Source organism: Convolutriloba macropyga, chromosome 8 (genome assembly GCF_964194025.1).
Source record: "Convolutriloba macropyga chromosome 8, txConMacr16.3, whole genome shotgun sequence".
NCBI classification, from domain to species: domain Eukaryota; kingdom Metazoa; phylum Xenacoelomorpha; order Acoela; family Convolutidae; genus Convolutriloba; species Convolutriloba macropyga.
The window spans coordinates 54,356,455-54,382,983 of NC_134475.1; the positions used below are offsets into that span (position 1 = coordinate 54,356,455).

Consider the following 26,529-nt stretch of genomic DNA (forward strand, 5'->3'; position numbering starts at 1 on the left):
GTTGTTTGCTTTCTCATTTTATCTAATCTGTTTTGGGACAGTGTTGTTTCTATTTGCGCGAGTTTTTAAGCCTTTTTTGGTATTGTTTCTTTATGCAAAATTTTAACTTTTTGTTCAACCGTTTTTGTTCAACACTCATTGGACCGCAACTTCTTTAATTTTATAACACATTTTCTACCCTTCAAACAGGAATCTAGCTTAGTAGCATAATTTCAGAAGATAGGTTTGGAAAAGAGCAAACATTTAAAACAATAAGTAACAATTTTTTGATGTCTTTATCGTTATTGATAATGTTTATGTTGCCAAAATGATTTGTTCTTTCAGCATTAATGGTCAGCAAAGTTCTGGGCAAGAAGGTGTATAATTTTGGAGCCACGAATTTTTATATTTTCAACTGTTTTCAAACGAGGTTTGCTTCTATCTGCTCGAGTTGTTAAGTCTTTCTCGGTGTTCTAAAGTTTCTTTATGCAAAATTTTAGCTCGACCGTTTTTGTTCTAGAATGTTCTTTCGCCAGCTTGAAAATTATCAATGAAAATAATTCTACTTTCTGAATTAAGCGGCAACTCTTACTAAAGCAGCAATTATAAAACAGTTATCCGATCTCATAAATTAAGTCAGTTTATTATTTTTTTGGTTTTGATTACGATGTTTGTGAGTTGCCATTGCAGAAACTTCTATCTCTGATCGCAATAGCTTTTTCGTCAATTTTCCTAGAATAATTTGATCTTATTTCGAGAATTGAAGTAAGAAAAATTCCCTCGGGCACTTTACAGGGCTCCCTCCAGATTTCTTTTTGTGACAAAGCAGCAAATTCCCTTTCCATATAGCTCTTGGGAAGTATAAAACTTTGTCTCCTGCGAAACTTTCCTCGTTTAAAACTTCAAAAGACGCATCATCACCAAACCCAGAGAAGACTTTGATCATGTTCCCGATTTGGAGAGAGCTATGCTTCGACTTTTCATTTAGATACACAGATATGAGGTATGAATGCCCATCAATGATTAGTCGTGAAGCTCTGATTCGAGAGAATGGCAAGTCGGCAGTTTTGGCGTTCTCTTGCGTTCTTTTCACAAGGCGTCCCTTGGAGAATAAATGATCGCTGTTGTCCGTATAAATAAATTCGGCTAAATATGACTGAGGCTCTTTAACCTGTAAATAAGGTCAAAATTACATACAACTACACACGACTCGCGACATTCTTGGGAATAAAAATGACCGGAACTTGAGGAGAACGTTACAAATATTCTTCTAAAACACTTACATTTTGAACATCAAAAAAAATTAAAGAAAACTTAAAAAATGATTGCAATTTCTTTGTGAAGTGATCAGTCAAAAACGATTTAGAGGTTCAATTTTAGTGTGGCTAATCGACCGACTAATTGTTCCGACCCTTCTTGAGGGGGGAGAAACTATATACTCAAATGGGTTTTTTTGTTCCGACAATTTTGGCCGATCGATATGTTCATCGTAGAGAGTTGTGAGTTGTATCATTAAGAATCCCGTCCAGCGTAGAATATGGAATAAAAAGATATTTTGAATTTTTTTCAAGAGCGAGTTATCGGGGTTTAAATTTTTGTGAATCTTCGAGTGATTTGCGTCATTTTTATTCATATTTTCCGGAATTCTCGCATAACAATTCGTCAATTTTGCTGAAATGTGTCAAATTGTCAAATTTGTTTTGAGTAGTACTGCTGTTTTTTTTTCTGAATTCAAAAAAATTGTTGAATAATTTGATTTATTTTTTGGCTAAAATTTTGGCTAAATATTTCAAAATTCAACCTTTTTCATCAAAATTGCCCTAAATAGGCTTCTTTAGATCATTTTGATTAAATTTACCGAAAGTACACACCCAAAAACAACTAAAACAATCTTAGTAAACTGCAAAGGGGGCTAGTCTTACTTCCATTTTCATTGAGAGTAGTATAAGATTAAAAATTTGTCGTTTTTTTGCTAACTTTACACTATGATTATCAAAAACGCAGCTTTTATTTTTGATCTTTTAACTAACAAGTTATGTAGATCTATAACATTCGAAATAATTGAGTGTTCTTAATGGACGAACAGCAATAGGAAAGTTGATTTTGTTCCAATCTTAGACTGTTACAATCAAAAAAATTTCGGGGTGTAATCAGTCGGTCTTTTTTTTGAAAAAAAAATTTGATTTTTTTATGTAAGTTAAAGAACAGAACAATTCAAATCAAAGCCCACTTGTTGATAGGCCCAGTTGGCTTCCTAAACAGTTGCAAATTTTTGTATATTGTTTGTTAACTCGAAAGATTACGGTCGTTTTGACTTTTAATAAAGATTGAAAGGATTTTTGAATAAACAATGGCTTTTGAACTTTGCCATTAATTTTCTCGTAATTTGGGCAACTTGTAGCTTAGTTTCAGAAATCTTTAAGGCTTTTGAATCTTGTTCATCTTCTTTCTACTGAATCAATATATATTATCTTTGCAGTTTTGTGTTATGGTTTTCTGGCTTTGATACTACAAAGTTTCACGAAGTTTTTTAAGTCCAAGATTTTTAGTCATTGGCGCATTTGTCACGTTTTTTCTCGTTCCGTCAAATTACCGCATTATTGACAGTTCACATATTACTTTATTGGCGTTCAAAACAAGGTACAACTGATGACATAAAAGTCTTGAATGGCACAGATAATGGTTTTAACGGCTTCGACACCCCTTTCACGAAAAATTTATTTGAGTTTTTATTTTTAACAGTCGTTTTTACTTTGTCTTTTTGGTCGGATGAAATTTCCGTGAAAAAAATTGGTTGTATTAGTTTTTTTGTCCTAACGAAAGAAATAAGTGAACGTATATTCTGATTTGAGTGGATAGCTGATGGCTTTCATGACTTGGAAAACAGTTGTTTTCAAAAATAAAAGAAAAAAAAACACACTCTAACTTTGCATTTTTGCTTTTTTGTCTATTTGCTACCTGTTCTCGTTAACTACAGAAAACATATGACATTATTTTTGTCAAAATAATGTGCAACAGTGCAAAATCTAATGTTCATAAAGAATTCGTTATGAATTTACTGGATTCGACAGGGGTTTTTCTCAAAAAAAAAAAAAATTTATTTTGCGGTTTTTATATACATTTGACGTTCTTATTGTAGACATAAGACATACTCTTAAAAAATTACAGGTCTCAAGTGCTTCCTCTGGACCAATAAACAATCCTATTTAAATTTTTCAGTTTGTAGCTGATGGCTTTCATTATTTTAAAAATAGTTTCAAAAAACACAAAACTATTTCTTAATTTTGCTTTTTTCTCTTTTTTTACTACTCAATACATATTCTCATTACTGAGAGGTCCCCTAGCGCATTATTGGCGTTCGCGGAAGACTCAATCGAATATATTTTGAGGGACAAAAAGTGGCTTTACAGCTTTTCTCTCAAGTTTTAATTGAATTTTTGTTTGTCTCTATTTGTTATTCTTTTTGTAACCGCATAAAAATTAAACTATGAGAAGTCTTAATGCCCTCCTATAGAGACGTTTGTGATCAAAACACATTTGGAAATTGCAATTGCTATCTATTGGTTTTCAATACTTTGAAATTAATTGTTTTTAAAAATATAAACCAACTTTTAAACTTTGCTGTTCTTTTTGTTCTTTTTTGTCTTTTTGTTACCGAATCTTCTTATCGAGTGGTTCCATATCTTGTCTAGTGAATTATCAATTTTTTTTAGTTTCAGTTTAATCTGACGCTTTTTTGACTGTTAAAAAAACTTTTTTTTGAAAAAGAAGATAAACTTTTGGATGTAATTAATGTTTGTTAATATTGCTGTTTGATTTTGTTGTTCATCTTGACTTGCTTTCTTAATAATGGCTGATCTCATCAATCTAATGCGGTATTTTCGCTCAAATGTGTAATTTGCGTTCGAGGCGATCTTTTTGTTCATACTCAATTTTTTCAAAAATACTTGAATTTTTGGGGTTTTTCTATCTGTTCCTCTTTTGGTAGACCTTTATGCCAGAAATGGATGAGCGGGGTCGGAACCTTATATGCTGACGCATTATCGGCTGTACTTTGCTTGCATAGAAAGTTTTCCAACTTGCCAAATATCCGTTTTAAATAGCCGAAATGAGTTTTCAAATGGCTTTTTAAAGCGTGTCCGTTTAAGTATGGCATTTTCAACTGAGTTCTGAAAATGTTTTGACACAATTAGTTTTCTCAGTTACTTCATAAAATAATCGTGCGCCTCGGAGAATCTATTAGCTGTTTTGAGGTACTTTTTTAGTATTTTGAAGTTTTGGACAACTTTTAGAGTCTTTTATGTATATTTTTGCTTCCATGATATCTACGTTTTTGGTCGAGCAGAAAATTTTATTTTTTTCGGGTAAGATTTTTCGTAGATTTTTGGCATCTCTTAAAATAGTCTTTTTTTGTAGCTCTTTTCAAAAATGAAAAATATTTAAAATATTTTAAAAATTTGCTTCTTTCTGGTAAATTTTAAAAGTTTTTTTTGCTTGATTCATTTTTTGCCTCTGCAATATTACAAACATATTTACAAAGATTAGTTAAACTTGATAAAATTTTCGAATTTTTTTGCAGTTTTTCTGGCATGAGTGTTTTTTGTTGCTGAATGCGCTATCTGCTTTGTGGTTATTCGCTGACTAAACAAAGACGTTATCAAAAAGGCTTCATTGAAGACCAATTAGTGGCGCTTTACAATTCGAACATTTTTGCCTAAAGTAGATTTTGATGAGATTTGTTAGTATGCGCCCTTTTCACAGCTTTGCCTGTATTTTGTCAACTGTTATTGTTCCGACCCTCTTGAGGGGGGGGGGGGAGAACTATATATTCAAATGAGTTTTTTTTGTTCAGTCAATTTTGACCGATCGATATATTCATCGTACAGAGTTGTGAGTGGTATCATTAAAAAGCCCCTCCAGCGTAGAAAATGGAATCAAAAAGATTTTTTTGAATTTCGTATTTTACAGGGAGTTATTGATAGTTGAATTTTTGCGACTAATTGACGAATTTCTGATGTTTTTATTCACATTTTCCGGATTTTCGCCCGAAATTTCGTCAATTTTTAAAAATAGTACTGTTAATTTTATTTTTAGAGACAGAGAAAGTAATGTTGACAATTTTCATTTAGTGTTTCTGGCTAAAATTATGGCTAAATAATTCAAAATTCAGCCTTTTTCATCAAAAATTGCCCGAAATAACTTCTTTAGTCCACTTTGATTAAATTTGCCCGAAGTACACACCCAAAAAACAACAAACACAATCCTTATAAACTACAAAGACAGCTAGTTATATTTTCACTTCCATCAAGGGTAGTCTAGAGTCAAACTTTTGCCGTTTTCCGCTAACTTTACTCTATGATAATCAAAAACGCAGCATTTATTTTTGATCTTTTAACTAACAAACATTCCAGATTTAAAGCATTCGAAACTATTAAGTGCTTTAAATGGGCAAACAGCAGTAGCGGAGTTGGTTTTGTTGCAGTACCTTGGACTGTTACAATCAATAAAAAATTCGGATTGTAATCATTCGGTTTTATTGAAAAAAAATTAAGAGCTTTTTAATGTTAATTAAAGAACAGAACAATTCACATCAAAGCTCACTGTTGACAGGTCCAGTTGGCTTTCTAAGCAGATCCAAAATTATTGTATCTGTTGTCTTTACTCGAAAAATTTCGGTCGTTTTGACCATTGAAAATGTTTGCTTTTTAAATGAACAATTGCTTATTGAACTTTGCCATGATTTTTCACTTAATTTGGTCAACCTATATCTTAGTGTCAGCAAAGAAAGAATAGTTATTCATCAGCTACAATCCATTGATTTAAACTTGAAAATTTTTTTGCGGTTTAACGCGTTAAGTTATGGTTATCTGGCTTTGATACTACTCGATATCACAATTTTCTTATTTTTAGGTATTGGCCAAATTTCACGTTTTCTTTCTAGTTTTTTTTCAGATTATCACATTATTGACAGTTCACATTTCACATTTTACATTATTGTCGTTCAAAAAGGCACAATTGAACATATAAAAGTCTTGAAAGGCATGTTTTAACGGCTTCGACACCCCTCTCTCGAAGAATTCAAATTAATTTTTTACAATTGTCTTTAACTGTTGTTTTTATTTTGTCTTTTTAGTCGTATGAAACTACCTGGATATTAGCAAGTCTCATTGGCATTTCATGAAGGGATAAATGAACCTTTGTTCTGATTTGAGTAGATAGCGGATGACCTTCATGACTTTAAAAACAATTGTTTTCAAAAATAGAAAAAACTCTTTTTAACGCTCTTTTTGTAGACGTAAGACATATGCTGACTTATGACAGGTCTCATGCACTTCTTCTGGACGAAAATAGGTGATCCTGCATATTTGTTTTTTTTGTATCTATTGGCTTTCATGACTTTGAAAATAATTGTTTCCGAAAAAAGTGCGAATTAACTTTGCCCTTTTTCTCTTTTTACTTGTTACTTATTCTCTTTAAAGAAAAGGCCAGTACCAAATTTTTGGCGTTTCAAAGAAACTAAATTGAACATATTTTGAGGGGCCAATTGTGATTTTAAGGCTTCGACAGCGTTTTCTGTCAAGTTTTAATTGAATTTTTTTTGTTGGCTCTATTTGTTGTTCTTTTTGTAACCGCTTAAAATATTGATTATAGACAGGTCTTAATGCCCTCCGATAGAGGAGCGTGTGTTCATACCTCTGTTGAATATTTTCTATTGCCATCTAACGATTTTACTTACTTTGAAATTAGAAACTAATTGTTTTTAAAAATTTAAGCCTTTTTGCTTTTTTTTTGTTCTTTTTTGTCAAATTGTTACCGAGCCTTTTTATTGAGTTTTCCATATCTTTTCTAGTGAATTTCAAGTTGTTTTTTTTAGTTTCAGCTTTATCTGACGCCATTTTGAGCTTGTTACCAAGTTTTTTTATATATTGGACATAAAGTTTTGGATGTAATTAATGTTTGATGTTATTGTTGTTTGATTTTGTTGTTCGTGTTGACTTGCTTTCTTAATAATGACTGATCTCATGAATCTAATGCAGCATTGTTAACTCCACTGAGTTATTTGCGTTGGAGGCAATCTTTGTTCTTACACATTTTTTGAAAAAAACTTGATTATTTGGGGTTTTTTTCTGTTCCTCATTTGGTACACATTTATGCCAAAAATGTTGATGAGCGGGGTCGGAACTTTACGTGCAAACGCACATTACCGAGCCTCCTTGTTTTAATTTCAAAATCGTATTTTATCGTATATTAATGAAATTTTTTTTGAAAACATAGCGAAAAGTGACAAATCTTCCAAGACTCAATTTGATCGGAATTTATCAATTTGATCGGGATTTTATTCATTTTCCCCAGTTCTGTTCAAAAAGCCTTGAACACTTTAACGAAGTAAGTAGTATATATGCGTGGGTAGTCAGTATAAATTAAATTTTGCTTCAAATTGTTCGCGAAGTTTTTTTCTATATTTGTTACTTCCCTTTAGCTTTTGTTTACGTTTTTAGATTTACACCATTAACGTTTCCCAGGTTGAGGTATGCGTTAATGGTGCAACCCATTCAGACCAAATTGAGCCATGGTCAGATTTTAGCGCGTTTTAAAGCAGTGTTGCCTTTTACGTTCTCATTTTTAAGTTTTCAGCCCGTGGAGTACTCGTTTTTAAGGTTTTTTCTTATTATTAATTTTTTTTGTATTCTTATCGTTTTTAATTTTTAAGGTTGTAGGGCAGATCTCGCTAATGGAAAGTTTATAGGCCTGTTTAACAGACTTTAAAAGTGCGGTAAGGGTCAGATTTTAACTCGTTTATGATAAGCCTTTGCCCAGAAAGTAATTTGCCATGACCAGTTTTTAGGTAGTCAGTGATCAGACTTTGATTCAAAAAAAGATACGGGATTATATGATGAAGCGATTTTAATTGACCTCGACTTTAATTGTCTTTTCATCTGGTTTCACAATCTGGGAACTGTGGTACTCATAAAGAGCTTACTTTATTATAGTGAAGGAACCAATCGTCGATAAAGATCCGCTCCATTCCTTCAAAATCCACCCTCCTTTTCACCACCTCATCCTCAACCACATACAAGTATCTCTGAACAGTGACCTGTCCAGTGCCTGAACACATTATGAACAGACTGGTCTCATTATTGAACAGTGCCAGTATGCTATACTTCGTCTGTGGAATGCAGCTCAAGTTCACAGCTCGACAGCAGTTAAATTTTGATTGGTCGAGAACCTCAACAAATTTATGACCAAAATTTGCAGCTTTTGAGTCAATGTTGAGAAGCAAAACGTATAACAGGTCCTTACAAACAGCCATAAAGTCAACTTTCATTGTTGCTTCGTGGCCAGTGTCTCTCCATTTGACGTGGTTCATCATCTTCAGACCCAAAGGTTCTTGAATTTGAAGTGTGTAAAAACTTTCAGCCCCAAATAGGAAAATTTTCCCGGAGGAAGTGCTTGAACTTTTCCATAACGGACCCATAATTTGCGCCTCTTCCCCGCTTATTTCAATAACGTTCGATTTCAAAATGCGAAGACCTAATTTTGGAAGGATTTGGTACTCATTTTGGGTTGGGGGTAAAGGTTGCTCGGCTTGTTGTGGGTCCGCATCGGATGTTTCCTCGTCTTCTGCCGAAATTGGACCATGACGTGACATAATATTTTTGTTCAATCTAATCAAAGGACTGCTAGATTGTATCAGAACGAGCTCAATGTTCTGCAAAACTTCAGTTTTCTTCTGAGCGCTTGTTCGCAATTCGTCAAGTAGAGATTCCAAGTCTTCCATGCTTTGACAGGACGTAATTTGTGAACCCTGATTGGCTACGGCCATTTTGAATTTGCTCTTGTAAGTATTTTCAACGGTAGAGATGTGTTTTGTGATGTCTGCCACGCATTTTGACAGCTTTTTTGAAAGAGCTGATATGGGATATGTTTCCTTCACAGAAATCAATTTTTCATACTTTTGTTACCAAAAACTGAACCTGCGCTGCGAACTTTACTTAATATAAACTGCTCAATAACTGCATCATTGCAAACAAATTTGCTGCCGAAAACTTTTCCCAGTGTAACCTTACAAAGTTTTTTTTAATTTAAACCCTTCGAAGGTTCTAGAACTGATATTTTCTCTTTTTTGTTTCTAATGTAACAGGCGTTTTGTTTTTGCGCAGTTTTTACACATGATTGCATAAAATGTTCTGGTACATAAAACTGTAAAGACAAAGTGAACGAAATATGTATGTTACCTTTATGAATTCTTGTTGCGTTGACTTTCTATACGAATTTGATGATCATTTTTGTATTCAAATTCTGTATAATCATAAATTCTTTATTTAAAAATATCGATATACAGCAGCCGTGAAAACTAAAAATGTAAATTTATGTCAAACTGTTAGCAAGTGAGACTGCAAAACTGCAAAACTGCGTACACTCCAAAACTGCAGTACTGTATTAGCATAAAGAATTACCATGTAATGTCAATTAACTTTCATCTGTGGTTACAAAATGAGAAAATAACCCCTTTTTTATATGTTTGTTTTAAGCATATTGTTAGAAAATGCGAATTTCATAGATAAAAAAATGAGCTGGTGAATATTTAACTCATTTTCTCAATTGAACTTTTTCAAATCCTCACCTTTTTTAACAAACAAATCACAATCAAATCTTTAAAAGTATGTCTCGTTCTTTTCTGGTTTGTAATTTGTTCTCAAATTTCAAACGGAAAATGAATGGTTACTGGCTCATAGGCTTTGCATGTGCCTATGTTTGGAAGTATCCCGGGTTGAAGTTTATTTGATTTCATACAAGGATCGTATATGATTTCATAATGTATGATCCTAGTAAGATTGCCAAGAATAAGATTGCTATGCTTAAGGCATCACTTACGTGGTTCCACAGGATCACTTTGTGATCTGCCAAAAGACCCTGAAATGCAATACTTGGGTGCTATAAGAAAGAATATACCTATCTAAAAGACTAGTGTTTTCATATTCTCTGAAACCAGTTGGTTCCTATAAACGCTCATTTTTTTTTCAAAAAATGCATTTTTTTGCATCTTCTCTTAATCCTATCTCAAATATTTAAAAATTTCAAAATGAATGTTCTAGCTCACCCAAAACGTCAATTGTGGACTGCACATACATTTTTTTGAGTTTAAAGCCCTCTATCTACATTATACGTTAATTTTTGGCAGTGGTCATAGTATTAAAAACTATTAATAATAACCTTGAATGATTGGCAAGTAATTTTCATTTATTCCCAAAATAAATTTTTTTTATTCAATGATCTATTCTGACCAGCTACCATGAAATTAAATTTCTGGTACCATGAAATTAAATTTCTGGTACCATGAAATTAAATTTCTGGTACCATGAAATTAAATTTCTGGTACCATGAAATTAAATTTCTGGTACCATGAAATTAAATTTCTGGTACCATGAAATTAAATTTACTTTGAATTCGGATTTGAAGCATCAAAATTTCTGAAATCGAAACTTCAAAAACTGAAACGACACCCGCGGTGTATCAGAGCATCATTACCTAGTAAAATGAGTACTTAAATTGTTTTTTAACTTCACTGAACTAAAAGTATTGAAAATCTGCAGCAGTTTCTGGTTTAGAGTCTAGAAAAATAACTTATTGGATACACTATTATAAAAAAAGTCTTCCAAAAAACTTAGCTGATGTTTGTCCTGTTTCAGTTGGATAGTTACTGGATATATTTGAAAAGACTCCCAATATCATCAAGCAGCACTATGCTAGAAAAACTAGACCAGGGTGTTTATTTGGAGTCATTCATTTTTGATTAACTTAAATATGTCTAAAAAAATTCCACTTGACTCCTTTTTGACAATTTAGCTTTGACAATTTGACGAATTTAGCTAGACTTTCTCGGCCGCGTATTAAAGTCAATATCTACGGCCCCTCTCCGGGATTTTTTAAATCTTTTATTAAGTCGAGCCCTCGACTAGGGAACGTTTCCATGTATGTGCAACTGGCCAGTATTTGAGGGAAAGGAAACAGATCCCTGCAATGTTTCCAGCTGTTGTTTCGAATTGTTCCGTGCACGATTTCTCCAACTGGTTTATCTGCTGGTTTTTGTATCTGGCAAACGGAATTACAACATGTGTTTCATCGTGTTCATCCCAACAGCTGCCACATAAAGTCGTATAACATTGTCTGCAGTAGAGATCTTTCTGCTTTCTTTCGTGTTTGGAACAAAATCCTTTGTTGTTACTGCGCTCGATCGCAAGTTGTTTCGCATTCTACAATCAAACAATTATTCATTAACCACTATCAAAAATATACCAGAAAGCCTTAAACCACATTGGAAGTCAGGTTACCGCTAAAATTACAATGAATGCAATATTTCGGTCCGACATCCGATCAGGTCCATGCCAAAACTGCTGCCTGGTCCAGCTTGCACTTCCCAGTTCTTGGCATTACAAGTTGAACTCTGAATCTAATCTGCCAGAGCTTACGAGACAACCTTCTTTTTAACTTAATGCATAATATTTTCTTTTTCTCAAGATCTTACCAGCTGTTCAGAGTTCCCCAGTCATAATCGGACGGTTATCTTGCATGCTCTTACAAGACGGCAATAGGAGTTCGCGTAGGGTTCGACTAGGGCTGCTCGGTCTGGCGAATGCTAAAGTGTTCAGTTTTCCCCATACCTAAATTTTGGTCTTTTTTTCAGGCCTCAGACTGCAGCTTCATAGTGATTTCTAACAATCTTAAGATTCTGTCGCTTATTTTGTTTCCGAAAACCAACAACTGAGCGTTAATTTTAGTTCCAAATACATAAAAATTTTAATAAATGCGATTGCAAAAACGCAAGAAGGTACATGCAAACCAATAAAGATTTGGTTTTGTTGTTTTTTAAACCCAAGAAACGTGAGCGTCACCTCGATTCCAGCCATGAGTGCGAAGTTAATTGGGAACCTCTCGACACTCCCGTCACCCACAGGGTACCTCCTGTCACAGAAGGGACACCCAAATGTCGCCTCACCATCCCCATTTTCACGTCTCAGTTCTGGGTTTGGGTTCATCAGACGAGAAAGACAATTTCTTTTGGGAGACACAGAACCTAGTCTGGTTAGTTTTGTGAGTTTCATGAAGTAAACAGAGAAACGAAAGCACTTCAACTGCACTCTGTGATTGATAACTAGACCCTTGTCCAGACCTTTGTCCAAATAGTCTAGTGGGGGGGGGGGGGGGTGGGTGGGTCAACATAGACCAAAATTACACAGTCGAGCTTCTCAGATAAGGTCTTTTTCATGGTTCGCATGGTTCGATCAAAAATCTTTCCATAGAACTTTTTGGGTCAAAATTGTGAAAATTGGTCTTTTCATCGGCTTTTTGGGTCGAGCATGGTATTTTCATGCATCGAGTAAAAATCTTTTCATAAGTCTGCATTTTTGCATATGTGGAAAAAATATTTATTGTCTATTTTATAACTGAAGCAGCCACGGAGCAAGACTAAGTGCAATCCTGTGAAACTGCCAAGAGTCGTAAGAGGTCTGGTAATTCATAAGATAAAGCAGTTATCGCAGCTGGAGTATATTGTTGCATTCCTTGATTTTCCTGAAATAAGGTAGCTTATTTGTAATCATATTCTTCCCATTAGCCATGTTGCGTTTTTCAGTTGCTTTCTCTTCCAAAATTATATATTAATATATTTTAAAAAACAGTGCAGATTTTTGATAGATTAATGGTGCTTTGGAGTCGCAAATGATGCAGGAGCATTTGTGCTGACTAGCTTATAAACAATAGTGAGCAATAAATTTGCTCGTAATTTTTTCTAAAGAAAAAGGCAGACTCCTGAAGTGACTTTTCATTCTCTTGAGGAAAAAAGACTCAAGAAAATATGTTTTATTAAACTATGATTTAACTTATATCAAAGTTTTTACGATTCAGTAATTTTTTCGCGAGGAAAAGTCCAACGTCCAAGTTTAATCGAGCAGAACTCTAGCTTAATTTTTGAGTCTAGCAAATGGCCAGAGGGACAAAATTTGAGTCGATTAAAAGTCCGGATGATAAATAAATTCTAGCAAAAATCTTTCCCAGCATTTTTGAGTCCAGCATGGTCAACTCATAGGCTCTTTTTTGTAAAACATGGTCTTTGCATAGATCTAGGGTAGGATCGTAAGATTCTGTGCAAGGCATAAAAAATTATCGCTTTCTTATTTAACGGTTGATAATCCAACTTATTACATTCTTTCATAGAGAACCAGAAACGTAAGCGTTCACGTAGAAGAGTTGCTTTTAGCAAATTGCTTTTCGCAGGTTGTTTTTCTGCTAATACAAGGCAACATAAAACTTGGAAATATTTTGACTCACGTGATACTAATTTTGCTCTATCATTTCCTCTTTTCTTTGTTTCAATATTGACGGAATAATAAAAAAAATGAAGTTCGCGAAGTAATTGCTTTAGTTTTCAAGAAGAAGGTTTTCAATGGAAATGAAAAAAGAATTAAAAATATTTGAAGATCGATTCAGAATCACAAAAACCCGGATGACAACTATGACCATTAGTTCGCTTTTCGATGAAAGTTAATTGACGAAAATATCTTCAAACTATATTGACAAAAGATTTTCAAATAATTTTTTCAATCCTAATGGAGTTCAAATTTCTGGTGAAATTTATGTCCAACTTAATATGGCAGTAAAATTTAAGAAAAAAATTGGGAAAAATTTTCTAGTGATTATTAAAAAGAAAACAGTCCTCTGGAATATTTAGCGTCGGTGCAAATTGCGAGTAGTTCAACACGAACGTTTGCAAGTGCTCTATAAACAAGGAAGTAAAATTTAGTTTGAAATTAGTTATTACGGATAGGATAATTGCGTAAGCGGCCGTATTTGAATAAAATTATTTGATAAAAATGTAACCTACTTTTGCAGGGCAATTTTCAATTGAACTTTTTTTGTTTCTTGAGAACAGTAAACAGCTTTTGCAGTCCTTAAAAAATATTAATCCTTTATAATTTGCTTCCAAAACCAGGTAGGAGAGAGAATGATGGTCGTGGAGAATTTTCTTAACAATGGTATTCATTTTTTTATCAGTAGGTTATCTAAAAATAATCATCAATCTATACTATTCTTTCATTCTTCTCTGCTCATTATCAAAAACATTTCTGTTCGGAGAAAAGATGCTAATAGAAAAAAATGCGCATGTTCATAAATAAGAAAATTAAGAACAAAAATATGCGAAAAAGAGCTAATTTTTGAAGACCCAAATAAACAAATAAATTTTGCTAGACAAATGAGAACGGTGCAAAAATTTTTCCAAACGCCTCTAACGGTCTCTATTATGCAATAAAGACCAAGATTTCATTGTCATATCCTGTTTGCGCTCATGTCGAAAGGGGGCAACTAGAGAGTATTATTGAGTCCTGTACGCTTTAACGTGAACTTTATGACACTACGTTTAGTGTATTTACGATATAAAGATGTCATTTTATTAAACATTTTTCTCCTAAATTACATGTTTTGCTATTTTTCAAGAGTTGCCGCCAGAATAACCATTTTTTGTCAGTTTTTCAATTCTGTAGGATGCTTTACTAAAACTTTTTGTGGGACTCAAATTTTGACTTTTTGTAGAAACACAAGAAGTAGAATCAAAACTGCTCAAAATATTTTCAGACATTCGAAATTTGTACTCTGATTTTTCTATTTGCTATATTAAAAAGTTTTACGATCAGATTGCAGCCATTGGAAAAAAAAACAGAATTGAAATGTTATGATTAAGTGCTGATTTGCTCTTAGACTGCGGTCCGAAACTGCTCCCCAATTAAGACGAAACAAAAAACTTTTGACCTGGAGTCACAATCGTGGTTGGTGCAATTTTCTGTCTGCTAACTAAGGAGTGTTTTATAGGAAAAAATTTATATAAAAAAATTGCATATAGTATATTGTGTCACAAAAATTGATAACTTGAACATTTTAAGAACCATTAGAGGAGAATTAAATTTAAAGCAAGCAAATGAAAACAAATGAACTAAAACGTTCAGTTGAAAATTGTTGGCATCCAAATGATTGAGTTGGTTGTCGATAGCTTGCTTTGGCATTTTTGAACGGTAATTTATTTCATTTTAATTGTTCAAACTCTACTTTGAGTAATAATTTACAATACTATTTTTTCTTTCAATAGTGAACGAGTTTGTTTTCAATGTGAACGCAACAACACAATTATTTTCATGCACAGGAAATAAATAGTCCTGTCTGTTAGCAGACCCGTCTTGCAATTTAGCGGTTTTTGGGTCTAAAATATTGACTAATTTTTTCAAACTCTGACTGAATCAAAACAGCTCATACCTGTATACATTGAATTCAAAATTGGAAACGGTATTTGATTGTTTCATTCTGTATTTCACAATAATGTGCAAATTGTGCCGAAAAATCAGAAGCTCAAGTTTTTTTTGTAAAACAGCTACTAAAGATGTAAAGCTCGTATTTAGAGTCAGTTAGTCGGATTTTAAGAAGGTAAGATAAATGCATTTAGCAATTTTTTTATTGTTTTTGCAGCCGAAAACTGTAAACTCATTCTGCGTTTCAGCTATGAATGTCTTTTTCTTCTTGCACTACAATCTTGTATCGCAAAATGTCCGTTTTGCTTGACTTTTAAAAACACTTGTAATACTAAATGAAGAATTTTAACAAATTAGTTTGCATTAAGATGGCTCCTGGGAAAATCTGGTTTCAAAAACAAATCATGATCAGTTCATGAAAAATTGTGAAAAAATTTGAAGTGTATATTTTCTGCGGTGCATTTAAAAAGTTTTCCAGGGGTGTCCTCTGATTCACAAACTATATCAAGTAGTTATTTTTTGCTTCCGCTCCTTGTCGGGCAAAAACACCTACTTCTTAACCTAAATTGAGTGTCACGCTGTGGATTCCTGAAAAGACTCTAGATTTAGGAATTGTACGTCGTAAACCCATAAAAATTCTGAAATCGAAAAGATTTCGAAATCAAGAACATTCTCATTCGCTCTATTAGAAATGTGTTAACAAAATTCTTGAAGATACTTATCATCAGAGTACTCATGAAGTCAGTGCTAAAAATTAGTGAAAGCTCCTGATAAAAAAAGTTTGTTCAAAAATCTTTCACAGATCCTGCAACTCAAACTATATCTTAAAATATCTTGTGATAAACATTTCTGATCGCGTCGTAACTGAAATTCGGTTTAAAAAGATCTTTTTAGTTCCTGGAGCAGTTGTAACTAAGATATAGCCGTAAAAAACATATTTCCGCCACCCTATATAAGAGGGTTGGAACAATTACAAAACTGGTAGGTCGGTGCAAGCAGAGTCAGGCTAGATGTGCTATAAAAGTTAGTAGATGCTATATGTGCTATAAAATTGCGACAAATCTGTTAGTTAGAGACAGGTTCTGTTCTTTCCTAGGTGGACCACACATAGAATGACCACAGGTCAAAATTCGAGGGCTTTCCAGCAGCTCCAGACATACGCAACAGTTGAAGCATTCCTCTATCATTGACGAGAATCGATTTGACGCCATTTGTAATTTATTATGATTGCCAATAAATGCAATAACTGTACCCTTGGAATTTATCAATATGACGTTACGAAGATTACCATGATGTTTGTCAACAAATATAATGTTGCAACTTGAATTTGTAGAAGCTGGACTGGAATTGGAAAGGTATTGTCAAAATCAAACTGCAGTCGGAATTTCCATAAATAGCTCAGAAATCATAACTTAAGGAGGCAGTTAGTTTTGGTTGTAAATGACTGCGTCATCCCGGGTCGCCATTTCTTAGTAGTCATTCAAGGATCATATATGATGTCATACATCTCATACACTATTTCCTAGAACGATCTTTGTATTTGGGTGTAATTTCTGATTTTTGTATATTCCTTGTATGACATGATATCATACAAATCATAAGTGACCTAGCATGGTTACTCAGAATAATTTATGACCTGATATGAATACCACAAATTATATATGATGAGCAGCCCGAAGTTGCAATTGTTCCTGTGTTGGTCCCATTTCTCCAACTTATCACCAGTTTCGGGTGTCAGCGTCTGTAAAAGAAATTCACTGAATGTGGGAGAAATACATAGAAAGTTTTCTGAATATTTTGATTGTTAAGTTTTAGGTGCTGGATGAATTGAGTAGAACTCTTCAGCACTTCCCAACGCATTCATACAGTTCATACACAATTTTTTGTTCTTCTCTCAATGTAATTTTGTTCTGATATTTTCGTGCAAACATGTACGCAAAGTTAATGAACCTGAAACAATTTTGCTGTAGAGAAGCATTCCAAAAATCTCAGGCATGAACGAAATTCACATTCCGTCTCACAAAAAAAAGAAGAACACTTGAGCATACAAGTTCTTCAAACAATAGGCACACCAGATTCGCATCGCAAGTTTCTAATTCTCAGTAAAATGAAAAGGTTGGTTATAAATGAATAATAGTTGAAATTTTCTGAGAAAACAAGCTAGTTGATTCCAAATAAAAGTAATGAAGCGTAATGAAGTCTCGTAAAACCTCTGCAATAAGTTGAAAAGATGCAAAAAAAAACTTTCTGTCTTTCTTTCTTTCTTTCTTTCTTTCTTTCTTTCTTTCCTTCTTTCTGTCTCTCTTTCTTTCTTTCTTTCTTCCTTTCTAATTTTCTTTCTTTATTTCTCTCTTTCTTTCTTTCTTTCTTTCATTCCTTCTTTTTTTCTTGCTTTGTCTCTTTCTTTCTTTCTTTTTTCTTTCTTTTTTTCTTTATTTCCTTTTTTTTTCTTTCTTTCTTTCTTTCTTTCTTTCTTTCTTTCTTTCTTTCTGTCTTTCTTTCTTTCTCTTTTTCTTTTTTTCTTTATTTTTTCTTTCTTTCTTTCTTTCTTTCTTTCTTTCTTTCTGTCTTTCTTTCTTTCTCTTTTTCTTTTTTTCTTTTTCTTTCTTTCTTTCTTTCTTTCTTTCTTTCTTTCTGTCTTTCCTTCTTTCTTTCTTTCTTTCTTTCTTTCTTTCTTTCTTTCTTTTTTCTTTCTTTCTTTCTTTCTTTCTTTCTTTCTTTTATTCTTTCTTTCTTCCTTTCTTTCCTTCTTTTCTTTCTTGCTTTGTCTCTTTCTTTCTTTCTTCTTTTTTTCTTTCTTTCTTTCTCTATTTCTTTCTTTTTGTCTTTCTTTTTTTCTCTTTTGCCTTTTTCTTTTTTTCTTTCTTTATTTCTTCATTCTTTCTTTCTTTCTTTCTTTCTTTCTTTCTAATTTTTTCTTTATTTCTCTCTTTCTTTCTTTCTTTCTTTCTTTCTTTCTTTCTTTCTTTCTTTCTTTCTTTCTTTTTCTTTCGTTCTCTCCATCTTTTTTTTTCTTTCTTTCTTTTTTCATTTTCTCTTTCTTCCTTCCTTTCTAATTTTTTTTCTTTATTTCTCTCTTTCTTTCTTTCTTTCTTTCTTTCTTTCTTTCTTTCTTTCTTTCTTTCTTTCCTTCTTTCTGTCTCTCTTTCTTTCTTTCTTCCTGCCTTTCTAATTTTCTTTCTTTATTTCTCTCTTTCTTTCTTTCTTTCTTTCTTTCATTCCTTCTTTTTTTATTGCTTTGTCTCTTTCTTTCTTTCTTTTTTCTTTCTTTTTTTCTTTATTTCCTTTTTTTCTTTCTTTCTTTCTTTCTTTCTTTCTTTCTGTCTTTCTTTCTTTCTCTTTTTCTTTTTTTCTTTTTTTTCTTTCTTTCTTTCTTTCTTTCTTTCTGTCTTTACTTCTTTCTTTCTTTCTTTCTTTCTTTCTTTCTTTCTTTCTTTCCTTCTTTCTTTCTTTCTTTCTTTCTTTCTTTCTTTCTTTCTTTCTTTTTTCTTTCTTTCTTTCTTTCTTTCTTTCCTTCTTTCTGTCTCTCTTTCTTTCTTTCTTCCTGCCTTTCTAATTTTCTTTCTTTATTTCTCTCTTTCTTTCTTTCTTTCTTTCTTTCATTCCTTCTTTTTTTCTTGCTTTGTCTCTTTCTTTCTTTCTTTTTTCTTTCTTTTTTTCTTTATTTCCTTTTTTTCTTTCTTTCTTTCTTTCTTTCTTTCTTTCTGTCTTTCTTTCTTTCTCTTTTTCTTTTTTTCTTTTTTTTCTTTCTTTCTTTCTTTCTTTCTTTCTTTCTTTCTGTCTTTACTTCTTTCTTTCTTTCTTTCTTTCTTTCTTTCTTTCTTTCTTTCCTTCTTTCTTTCTTTCTTTCTTTCTTTCTTTCTTTCTTTCTTTTTTCTTTCTTTCTTTCTTTCTTTCTTTCCTTCCTTCTTTCTTCCTTCCTTTCTTAATTTCTTTCTTCCTTTCATTCTTTTTTTTATTTTTTTTCTTCCTTTCTTTCTCTCTCTTTCTTTCTTTCTTTCTTTCTCATTTTCTGTTCTCTGCCGAAGGTTTACTGTTCCAAGCAAAAGAGATAACGAAACACGCTATATAGTAATAAAAAAATTAAGTAGACAAAGGTCAGCAAGCCCTCTTAAAGTTTTGCCTATTTTAGCATTTCAGCAAATTGAAATAGACATTAAGCTCCCTGACACGCCGAATTGTTTTTCTTCCCTGGCACGCCGCATGAAACGCTAGCACATTGCTCCCATATTTTTAACTGCAAATTGACTCCACAGTTCAAAAACAAAGTGAGTTTGCTTTCGGAACTTTTTTAGAACTTTAGTTAATGTAGGGTAAAATACAGGTACGGTTAATTTAAGTTTACTAGAAATTTCACTTAATTTGTCGTTTTTCCCCCATTCAGTCACTTTGGGTTGGGGGAGATATTGACCGAGACAACAAGTTTGAGTTTATCAGAGAAATGAATTCGAAACACTTTTCCAGAAGATAATGAAGAACCTTTTTTCATGGGTCATCAAATTTTGGATCAATGACTGTCATTTTTATGCAAAATGTTGGGTTTAGATGTCTCTACATTATTCGATTTAATCTAATTGACTAAATTTGTTAAACCTTTTGGCGAGAATAGGTGGAATGATAGTAAAGTGTTGTCTATTTGGCACCAATGTGGTCTTATTTAACAAATATTTTAACAAACTTTGAGATTTTCTCAATTCTCTGCTTGATTTTTTTGCATGTGAATTTAATTCTTTCAGCTTTAAAAAATTCTCAATGAATAATTCATTTATTTATTCTCGACCAGATGCTGAAGTAATTCACGTGTGGCTGTTAAACTTTTGAGCTTAATAGCTGCGCTCAGTTAATAATTGTTTGCTGAAAACAAGTTTTAACTTGTCGAGCTCAATGCGAACAAAAGGTTAACCAAGAAGTGCTCACAAGAGGTTTCTTAAAGTCACTTCTTCATCAATTATATATTTAATGATATCTAATCTACTTTAATAATCTTGCCTAGACTTGCAGTTAGCAAAGACTATTTATAAATCACTGCTTTTGAGCATCAAATTTTGTTCTCAAAATTTAAAAAGAGAGAGGATCGAAACAGTTGTTCACAAATTTGCCTATTGCAATTTTGTTACTTCAATACTGGCCAAAAACTGCTTTCTCAGAGCATATTTTCGAGATACAGACAAATGGATTAAAAACTGAGAATTGGTTTCGAACCAACAAAATATACAAGATTCGGAAGTACCTCTAATTTGAGTTGGAACCTTTATTTGATATGGTTAAATTCTTGTTTAGAGTTGAAGATTGGGTGCAATGCGGCTCTTTCTTGACTCTCAACTAACAGCCTGCTATGCACCAAAAATGGCGGCTAAATAAATAGATAGAGAGATTTAATTTACTATAGGCAAATATAAAACAAAATTTTAACGGTTTTAAGTGATCTCCAAAGGCTCTAATGACAAGTTTTTTAGCTCTCAGGCAGGCCAATGAGATAGGGGGTAAACGAAAAAGCGAAAAATTTATTGGTGAACGGGGTACTTCAGATCGAGCAATACCTCATTTTGAGCAATGCAAATTTAATGAAAATTCGAGAAAAATTCGGTATTGGCCATTGTTTATTTCATTAAAATTTTCTGCGCTTGAGACATTTGCCTTTCAAATTTAACGCAGGAGTTAATCATCTTGTTAGAGGAAACTACAAAAAATGTATTTATCGTGAAATAGTCGGCAATCAGACTATTTTACCTCAATAATATTTTCAAATATTAAACTGTTTTGTATTCAATATTTCTAATTACAGAATTATTAAATCATTGGCGTACATAATGTGGTCCGATATCGTCAATTTGTTATCTCGAAATAGGCCTAAGATGTTTTAATTGACTTCTTACGTACAAAAACCGCCCCGATGAAAAATTTTTATAATTTATACCCTCTAAAAGCCTTGGTGAAAAATTAGGATTGTTTAATGACAAACCCCAGTCGTGTTGTTTTGCACTAGCACATATAGTTTTATAATCATCAAATAGAACAACTTCTCTGCTACTGATGCATTAGAAAACATACATTTGCATAAAGTTTTCCAGATAGTCTAGAATCGGTTCTGAAACTGCTGCACATAATGGCCGCTCGGAATTAATCAGTGAAAATTTGTGGTTTTAGTCATTGATAGATTTCGCGGATCAACAACAAATAATCGCAATCAGACTGGATATAGTCTTATTGAATTTTTTCGCTAACGGCTAAAAAGCCACAGAAAGAAACATTTGCATTGTCTTATTGCCCATAGCATCATAGATTATTTTTCGAAAATGACATAGCGTTCTGATCTGTATTACTTGAAATTCTTACAATAGTAATGGTATCGCCAACTCGTTTTGCCATTCATCTGAGAATTAGTTGAATAAACTCAGTGCTCAATCTAGCCGATTTATAGAGTGCTTGATCACAATTTTTTCCCTGTAAAAATGCTAATAGAAAATTCAGATCTACTCTGTTTCGCCCCCTTCCCCAGTGTTTTTTATGACCCGCAGTCACAAGTTATGTGTTGTTATATAGCACGTTACTATGTAAGAATATTGCACGTGCGCCTGGGGATCATAAAAAATATGTTCCCGCTAAGCCTGGAGGGGAACAGAATAGATCCGGAGATTTTCCTCTCATTTGAAATGAAAAGAGCAAACGTTTTCAAACAGCGTGATAGTGAACTGTGAAATTAGTGTTGAAATTTAAGACAAAAAAACAGGAAACCAGAGTTACTAACAGTAGTGGTTTCTCTTTGGACGGGCTCGTGTTGTTCATTTTAAGCAAAGCTTGTCGCCTCCAAATTATGATGATATTGCAACTTTTGTTCAATAGTAGACCAGGAGAAATTCATGTACAACTATTAACAATCAAGTTTATTACAATAACAGTTTCATGGTGTTATGAATTTGAGTTTGAATTTGGGACACTTGCTCTAAACTGTACACTGTTACTGGGGTACGCAGCCATTTTTAACACCGTGGAGGGTGTTTACTGGCATTTTCCTGATTGCGATTACATGTCGTTGTGTGCTTCTGGCTGGCCACATTTGCAGTTGTTATTAGTCATTGTTCTGCAGGAAGGCGAATTTTGTCAGGCCGAGGAAAAAAGAAAGAATAAGTCAAGTAAAAGAGAAAACAAAAAATTAAATTAAGCTAAAACTAGAAGAAAGGGTGAGCATCAATCGGCTATGTCTGTTTACTAGAGACAGCTGCGGCGCGTGGGGACCGAACTCCCGCTGTTTTTTTGCGATTCGTATATTAATGTGTTGCGTCAATATACACAAGTTTCGATTGAAGAATTGCTTTTACGGTACAATTTTTGTTCGTTGTTCGTGGCTAATGAATTTGTCTCAAATTGAAATGAATTGAAAGTTGAATTAAAAGGATTGAATGAAATTGAAATGAATTGATTGAATTGGATCGTATTGAGTTGAATAAAATTGAACTGAAACGAATTGGATTGAGTTGAAAGTTAATTGTGTTTGTTATACGTAATTGAGAAACTCTTAAATCAGAAGCTCGCTGATTTTAAATCAGTAAATGAATGAGAAACTTCAATGTCATGTATTTTACCCAATCAGAAAGTCCAATGTTCTTTTGTAATTGTTCTTTGTGTATTGCCTTTTCTTTTCTATTAGACGTAGAATTGACTCGATTTTGAACTTTTGTGAGCGCTTCATGTAGTCTTTTGCCACGTCAAAATTAAAATATAGAAGTAAAGATCGGAACCAGGAATTGTACAGCAGAAGTATTCTCTTGTTTTCTCTGGTTTCGATGCCTTTACAATGTTCATTCCAGTTTGGGTGTGGCTTCAAGCTTATTCCTAAGAGCTTGATGTTTTTCGCTTCTTCAATTTGTTTTCCGTTGATGTTTAGGCTGAGATTTGTTTGTATTTAGGAAGGGTTTTTGAATAGCATGTAAATTGTTTTAGAGGGATTTATTTTAATTTTCAGCCTATCACACCAATTTTTAAGTATGTTAAGTGAAACTTGGAGCTTGTTTTGTATTAACTGACTCTGGACTTTGACCTGTAAAATAAAGCAAAGTCAACAGGAAACTGAGAAATTTCTGCACGAGTTTCTGAAATGTTAGTAACATAAATTTAGAAAAATATGTGAGCCACAACGCTACCCTTTGGGACCCCGGCTTCTTGTATTCTTGATTTTCACGTAAATGTTTCTTTGTTATAGGAAAGAATTCACCCATTTGGTTATTTTCTTCTGTATTCTGATTTGTTTTTCAATCAACCCTAATTTCCGGACTGCATCAGAAGCTCCTTCTACATCGAGGCAGGAGAGTCCCTCCATATCTGACCAGTAGTATGTTTCACTTATATGCTGAGTCAAAACAAGGAGATTATCGGTTGTACATGTGTTTGCTCTGTATGCACTTTGTTGTTATCCAAAGACTTTGTTTGCTTCACAGTGGTCCAGAATGAGATTTTTAACAACAGTTTCACAGAACTTTGCATTGCAATTGTTAAGACAAATTGGTCTGTAATTTTCTGCTTTCTTCCTGTCTTTTTTGTTTTTTGGAGCATTGTTACTTGTGAGTCTTTCCAAAGGCCTGACACGTAAGAATTGTTAATTGAGCAGGAAAAAATTATGCCTATGAAAGCTTTAATGTTTTTGGTAGCGCCTTCAATAGCCGATAGCTTATTTTGTCTGGCCTGGGACATGGTTTACTTGTACGTTTCAAAATTTTATTGAACTCTTCAACGTCCAAGAAAATGCCTTCAGTTATTTCTTTTGGATCGGTTTCTAATAGAAGTTTTGTGTTTTGTTCTGTCTCAAGCAACTTTTGTTCAATAGTCGATATAACAATTTAAGCTTTTACGATCGATTTGAGACACAAAGGACTTGGGATTGCCTGCAATTGATATAAAAATAGTGTTTGATATGAACTTCGCTCATTTTTCAAATTGGCATCTCTTTATGTGGCAGATGTAGTTGAAACTTGTTAAAACTTGTCGAAATCAGGCAATGTTTTAAGGGATGGGAATACTGCTGCAAATTTTGCTAATGCAACAAACCGAGTCATAAAAATTATTCCCCAATTGGTAAAACATTCAAACGTTTTTTTTTTAAATTTCAGTGATTTTTATGTAAAATCCATTATTCTTTCCAATGTCTATTACTTGTGCTTATATGTCTCATAATTAAATTTACTTTAGATCAGCAATTGATTAGAGCTTGTAAACGAGACATTTGAGGTAAAACTGGCTATAAATGGCGCCTGTCATCTGTCCGCGTGTCTGATCCGACGATTCTAGCCTCCCGACAACTAGTCGCTGACTGGTCCACAGTGGACAACCCAGAAACTTTTTTTTCAATTTAGTGTGTAAATGCAATACTTTACTGGTATTGGAATTACAGATTGCTACAATTTGTTTGCAAACGTACTGAGATATGAAAATTCTTACTATTGGCCTCCGCCATTGATGACAAAAGTAGAAAAAGAGTGGTTGTTAGATGGGATGGTCTCCAGATGAAAAATTAAGTTTGGGACAATATATGCTAAATAAAATGACGGGGGCAGCAGTGATGGAAAATTACACGTTTGGGGTAAATCTATAATAAACACGCTCTCCAAAACATTAGCATTGTCAGCAAACAGCCTCTTAAAGTCACCTTTTGAAGACCTTGCACACAACCCAAAACCTCTCTCATTCTCTCTATCGCTCTCGTTCTATCCGCTATAGCTACTCTTAAGCACGCCGAGCTCAAACTTAAGTTTGTGATTTATTTTCGAATTTCATTTCGTGTGTGTCGGATTTTCTTAACTTTCGGATTTGACTAATTCAGTGTGTTAACACTGTTTATATAACTCAGTATATAAACAGTATACTGCATTGTCACGTATTTTCTGTTTTTATGCAACATGCTTCTATGACAAGCAAGAGTCCTACAGGTCTTCTGGCTAGAAAACTGGCAGTCGGGGATTTCTTCTTGACAGAGTGGGGGATGTCGTCTACTAATTGTGTCCAGTTTGAGGACATCCGTCATCCGTACTAGTCCTTGACACTTTTTTAGGCTGAATATTTATAATGTTTGTTATTCAGATACCACTTTCCGGACCCGGAACCAATGTTCGGGTTCGTATTCAAAGTTTGGAGCTATTCTGTTTCAGTTACAAATTATATGTTGTTATATACCACATTACTATGTAAAAAATTGCACGTGCGCCTGGGGGGTGTAAAAATATAAGCCCACTAAGCTGGGGGGGGGGGGGGGGGGGGGCAAACAGAATTGATCCCAATGTTTTTACAACAACTTCTGGTTTTCATTCCCTTCAATTCAGGTTTTTCACACATCGATGTAGCTTGCTAAAATCTTTTCAAGCTTCCGTATAAAATATTTCAATTCAAGTTATATCTGGCGAGAATTGGAAAAAAAATGTTTATTTACCTTCACTCAATTTTGTAGCTTCACTTTTTCCTATCAATACTTTAATGCTCCTGTTCTAAGTCGGATTCTGCTGTTCTAAGGTTGCAACATTTGGTGCGTTTTGCACAGAATGAAAGAAGCCATTCGAATGGTTAAATATTTTTGCTCATAGCATAATTTAGGCGGGATTTTACCTATTATTGCTTCTTGAAGTAAGCTTCCTTTATCTAGAACGATGAGATGAAATGAGAATAACTCGTTTTTCTCTTTAATTGCCCTTAGATGAAACTAATAATTTTACTTTAATTAAAAATGCCTGTAGGTCTTTTCACTCTTACTAATTTCTGACATGACATGTCATATTATTGAAGATGAAATGCTACTTTAAAAAATCTTGCAAAACGGATTTTTCTACATTTTTCGGCATCTTTCACTAGTTGAGTTCAACTATTTTTTGAGATTGTTAATGACTCAGTACTTTTACGGACATAGTGATTTCTCTTTTGCTTCTTTTGACAATTGAAGTATTTCAATGTTAAAATTTCAAGATCAGGATACAAGTTATCGAACTCCTACAAATTTTCGATATTTAGTAAAAAACAGACTTACAAGACTTACAAATTTCTTAAGAATAGTGTATTCAATTAAGAAAGTAAGTGTAAATTTGTTAAGGTTAGAAAAGATGCAAGCAACAATGCATGGCTAAGAAGCATTTTATGTTGTAAGAATTGTGATAATTTTTACTTAGTTTCCAGAACAGAATGTGAACTATAAAAATCACGCGGGAAACAATTTTTAAAAAGCAGTTTTGATCACGTGTTCATCACAAGAAATGAGAACTTTTGGGAAAATCGATTG

General features: G+C 33.3%; 1 protein-coding gene across 1 annotated transcript; it reads right to left on the minus strand.

The window, feature by feature from the left end:
• Positions 1-523: 523 nt before the first annotated feature.
• Positions 524-16,583, minus strand: LOC142344194 (uncharacterized). Its single transcript, XM_075395729.1, has 5 exons — positions 16,368-16,583; positions 11,874-12,036; positions 10,997-11,234; positions 7,961-8,889; positions 524-1,150 (listed from the first exon to the last, which is right to left on the minus strand). The coding sequence occupies exons 1-5, from the start codon at positions 16,484-16,486 to the stop codon at positions 728-730; spliced, it is 1,872 nt and encodes a 623-aa protein (XP_075251844.1). The 5' UTR covers positions 16,487-16,583; the 3' UTR covers positions 524-727.
• Positions 16,584-26,529: the final 9,946 nt, after the last annotated feature.

Coding starts and splice junctions, on each gene's coding strand:
- LOC142344194 (XM_075395729.1), bottom strand. CDS start 16,486: ATGGCGTCAAATCGATTCTCGTCAATGATAGAGGAATGCTTCAACTGT. Junction 12,037..16,367: donor TCTATGTGTGGTCCACCTAG/GAAAGAACAGAA, acceptor GTCTCCCAAAAG/AAATTGTCTTTCTCGTCTGA. Junction 11,235..11,873: donor CACTCATGGCTGGAATCGAG/GTGACGCTCACG, acceptor GTTTGATTGTAG/AATGCGAAACAACTTGCGAT.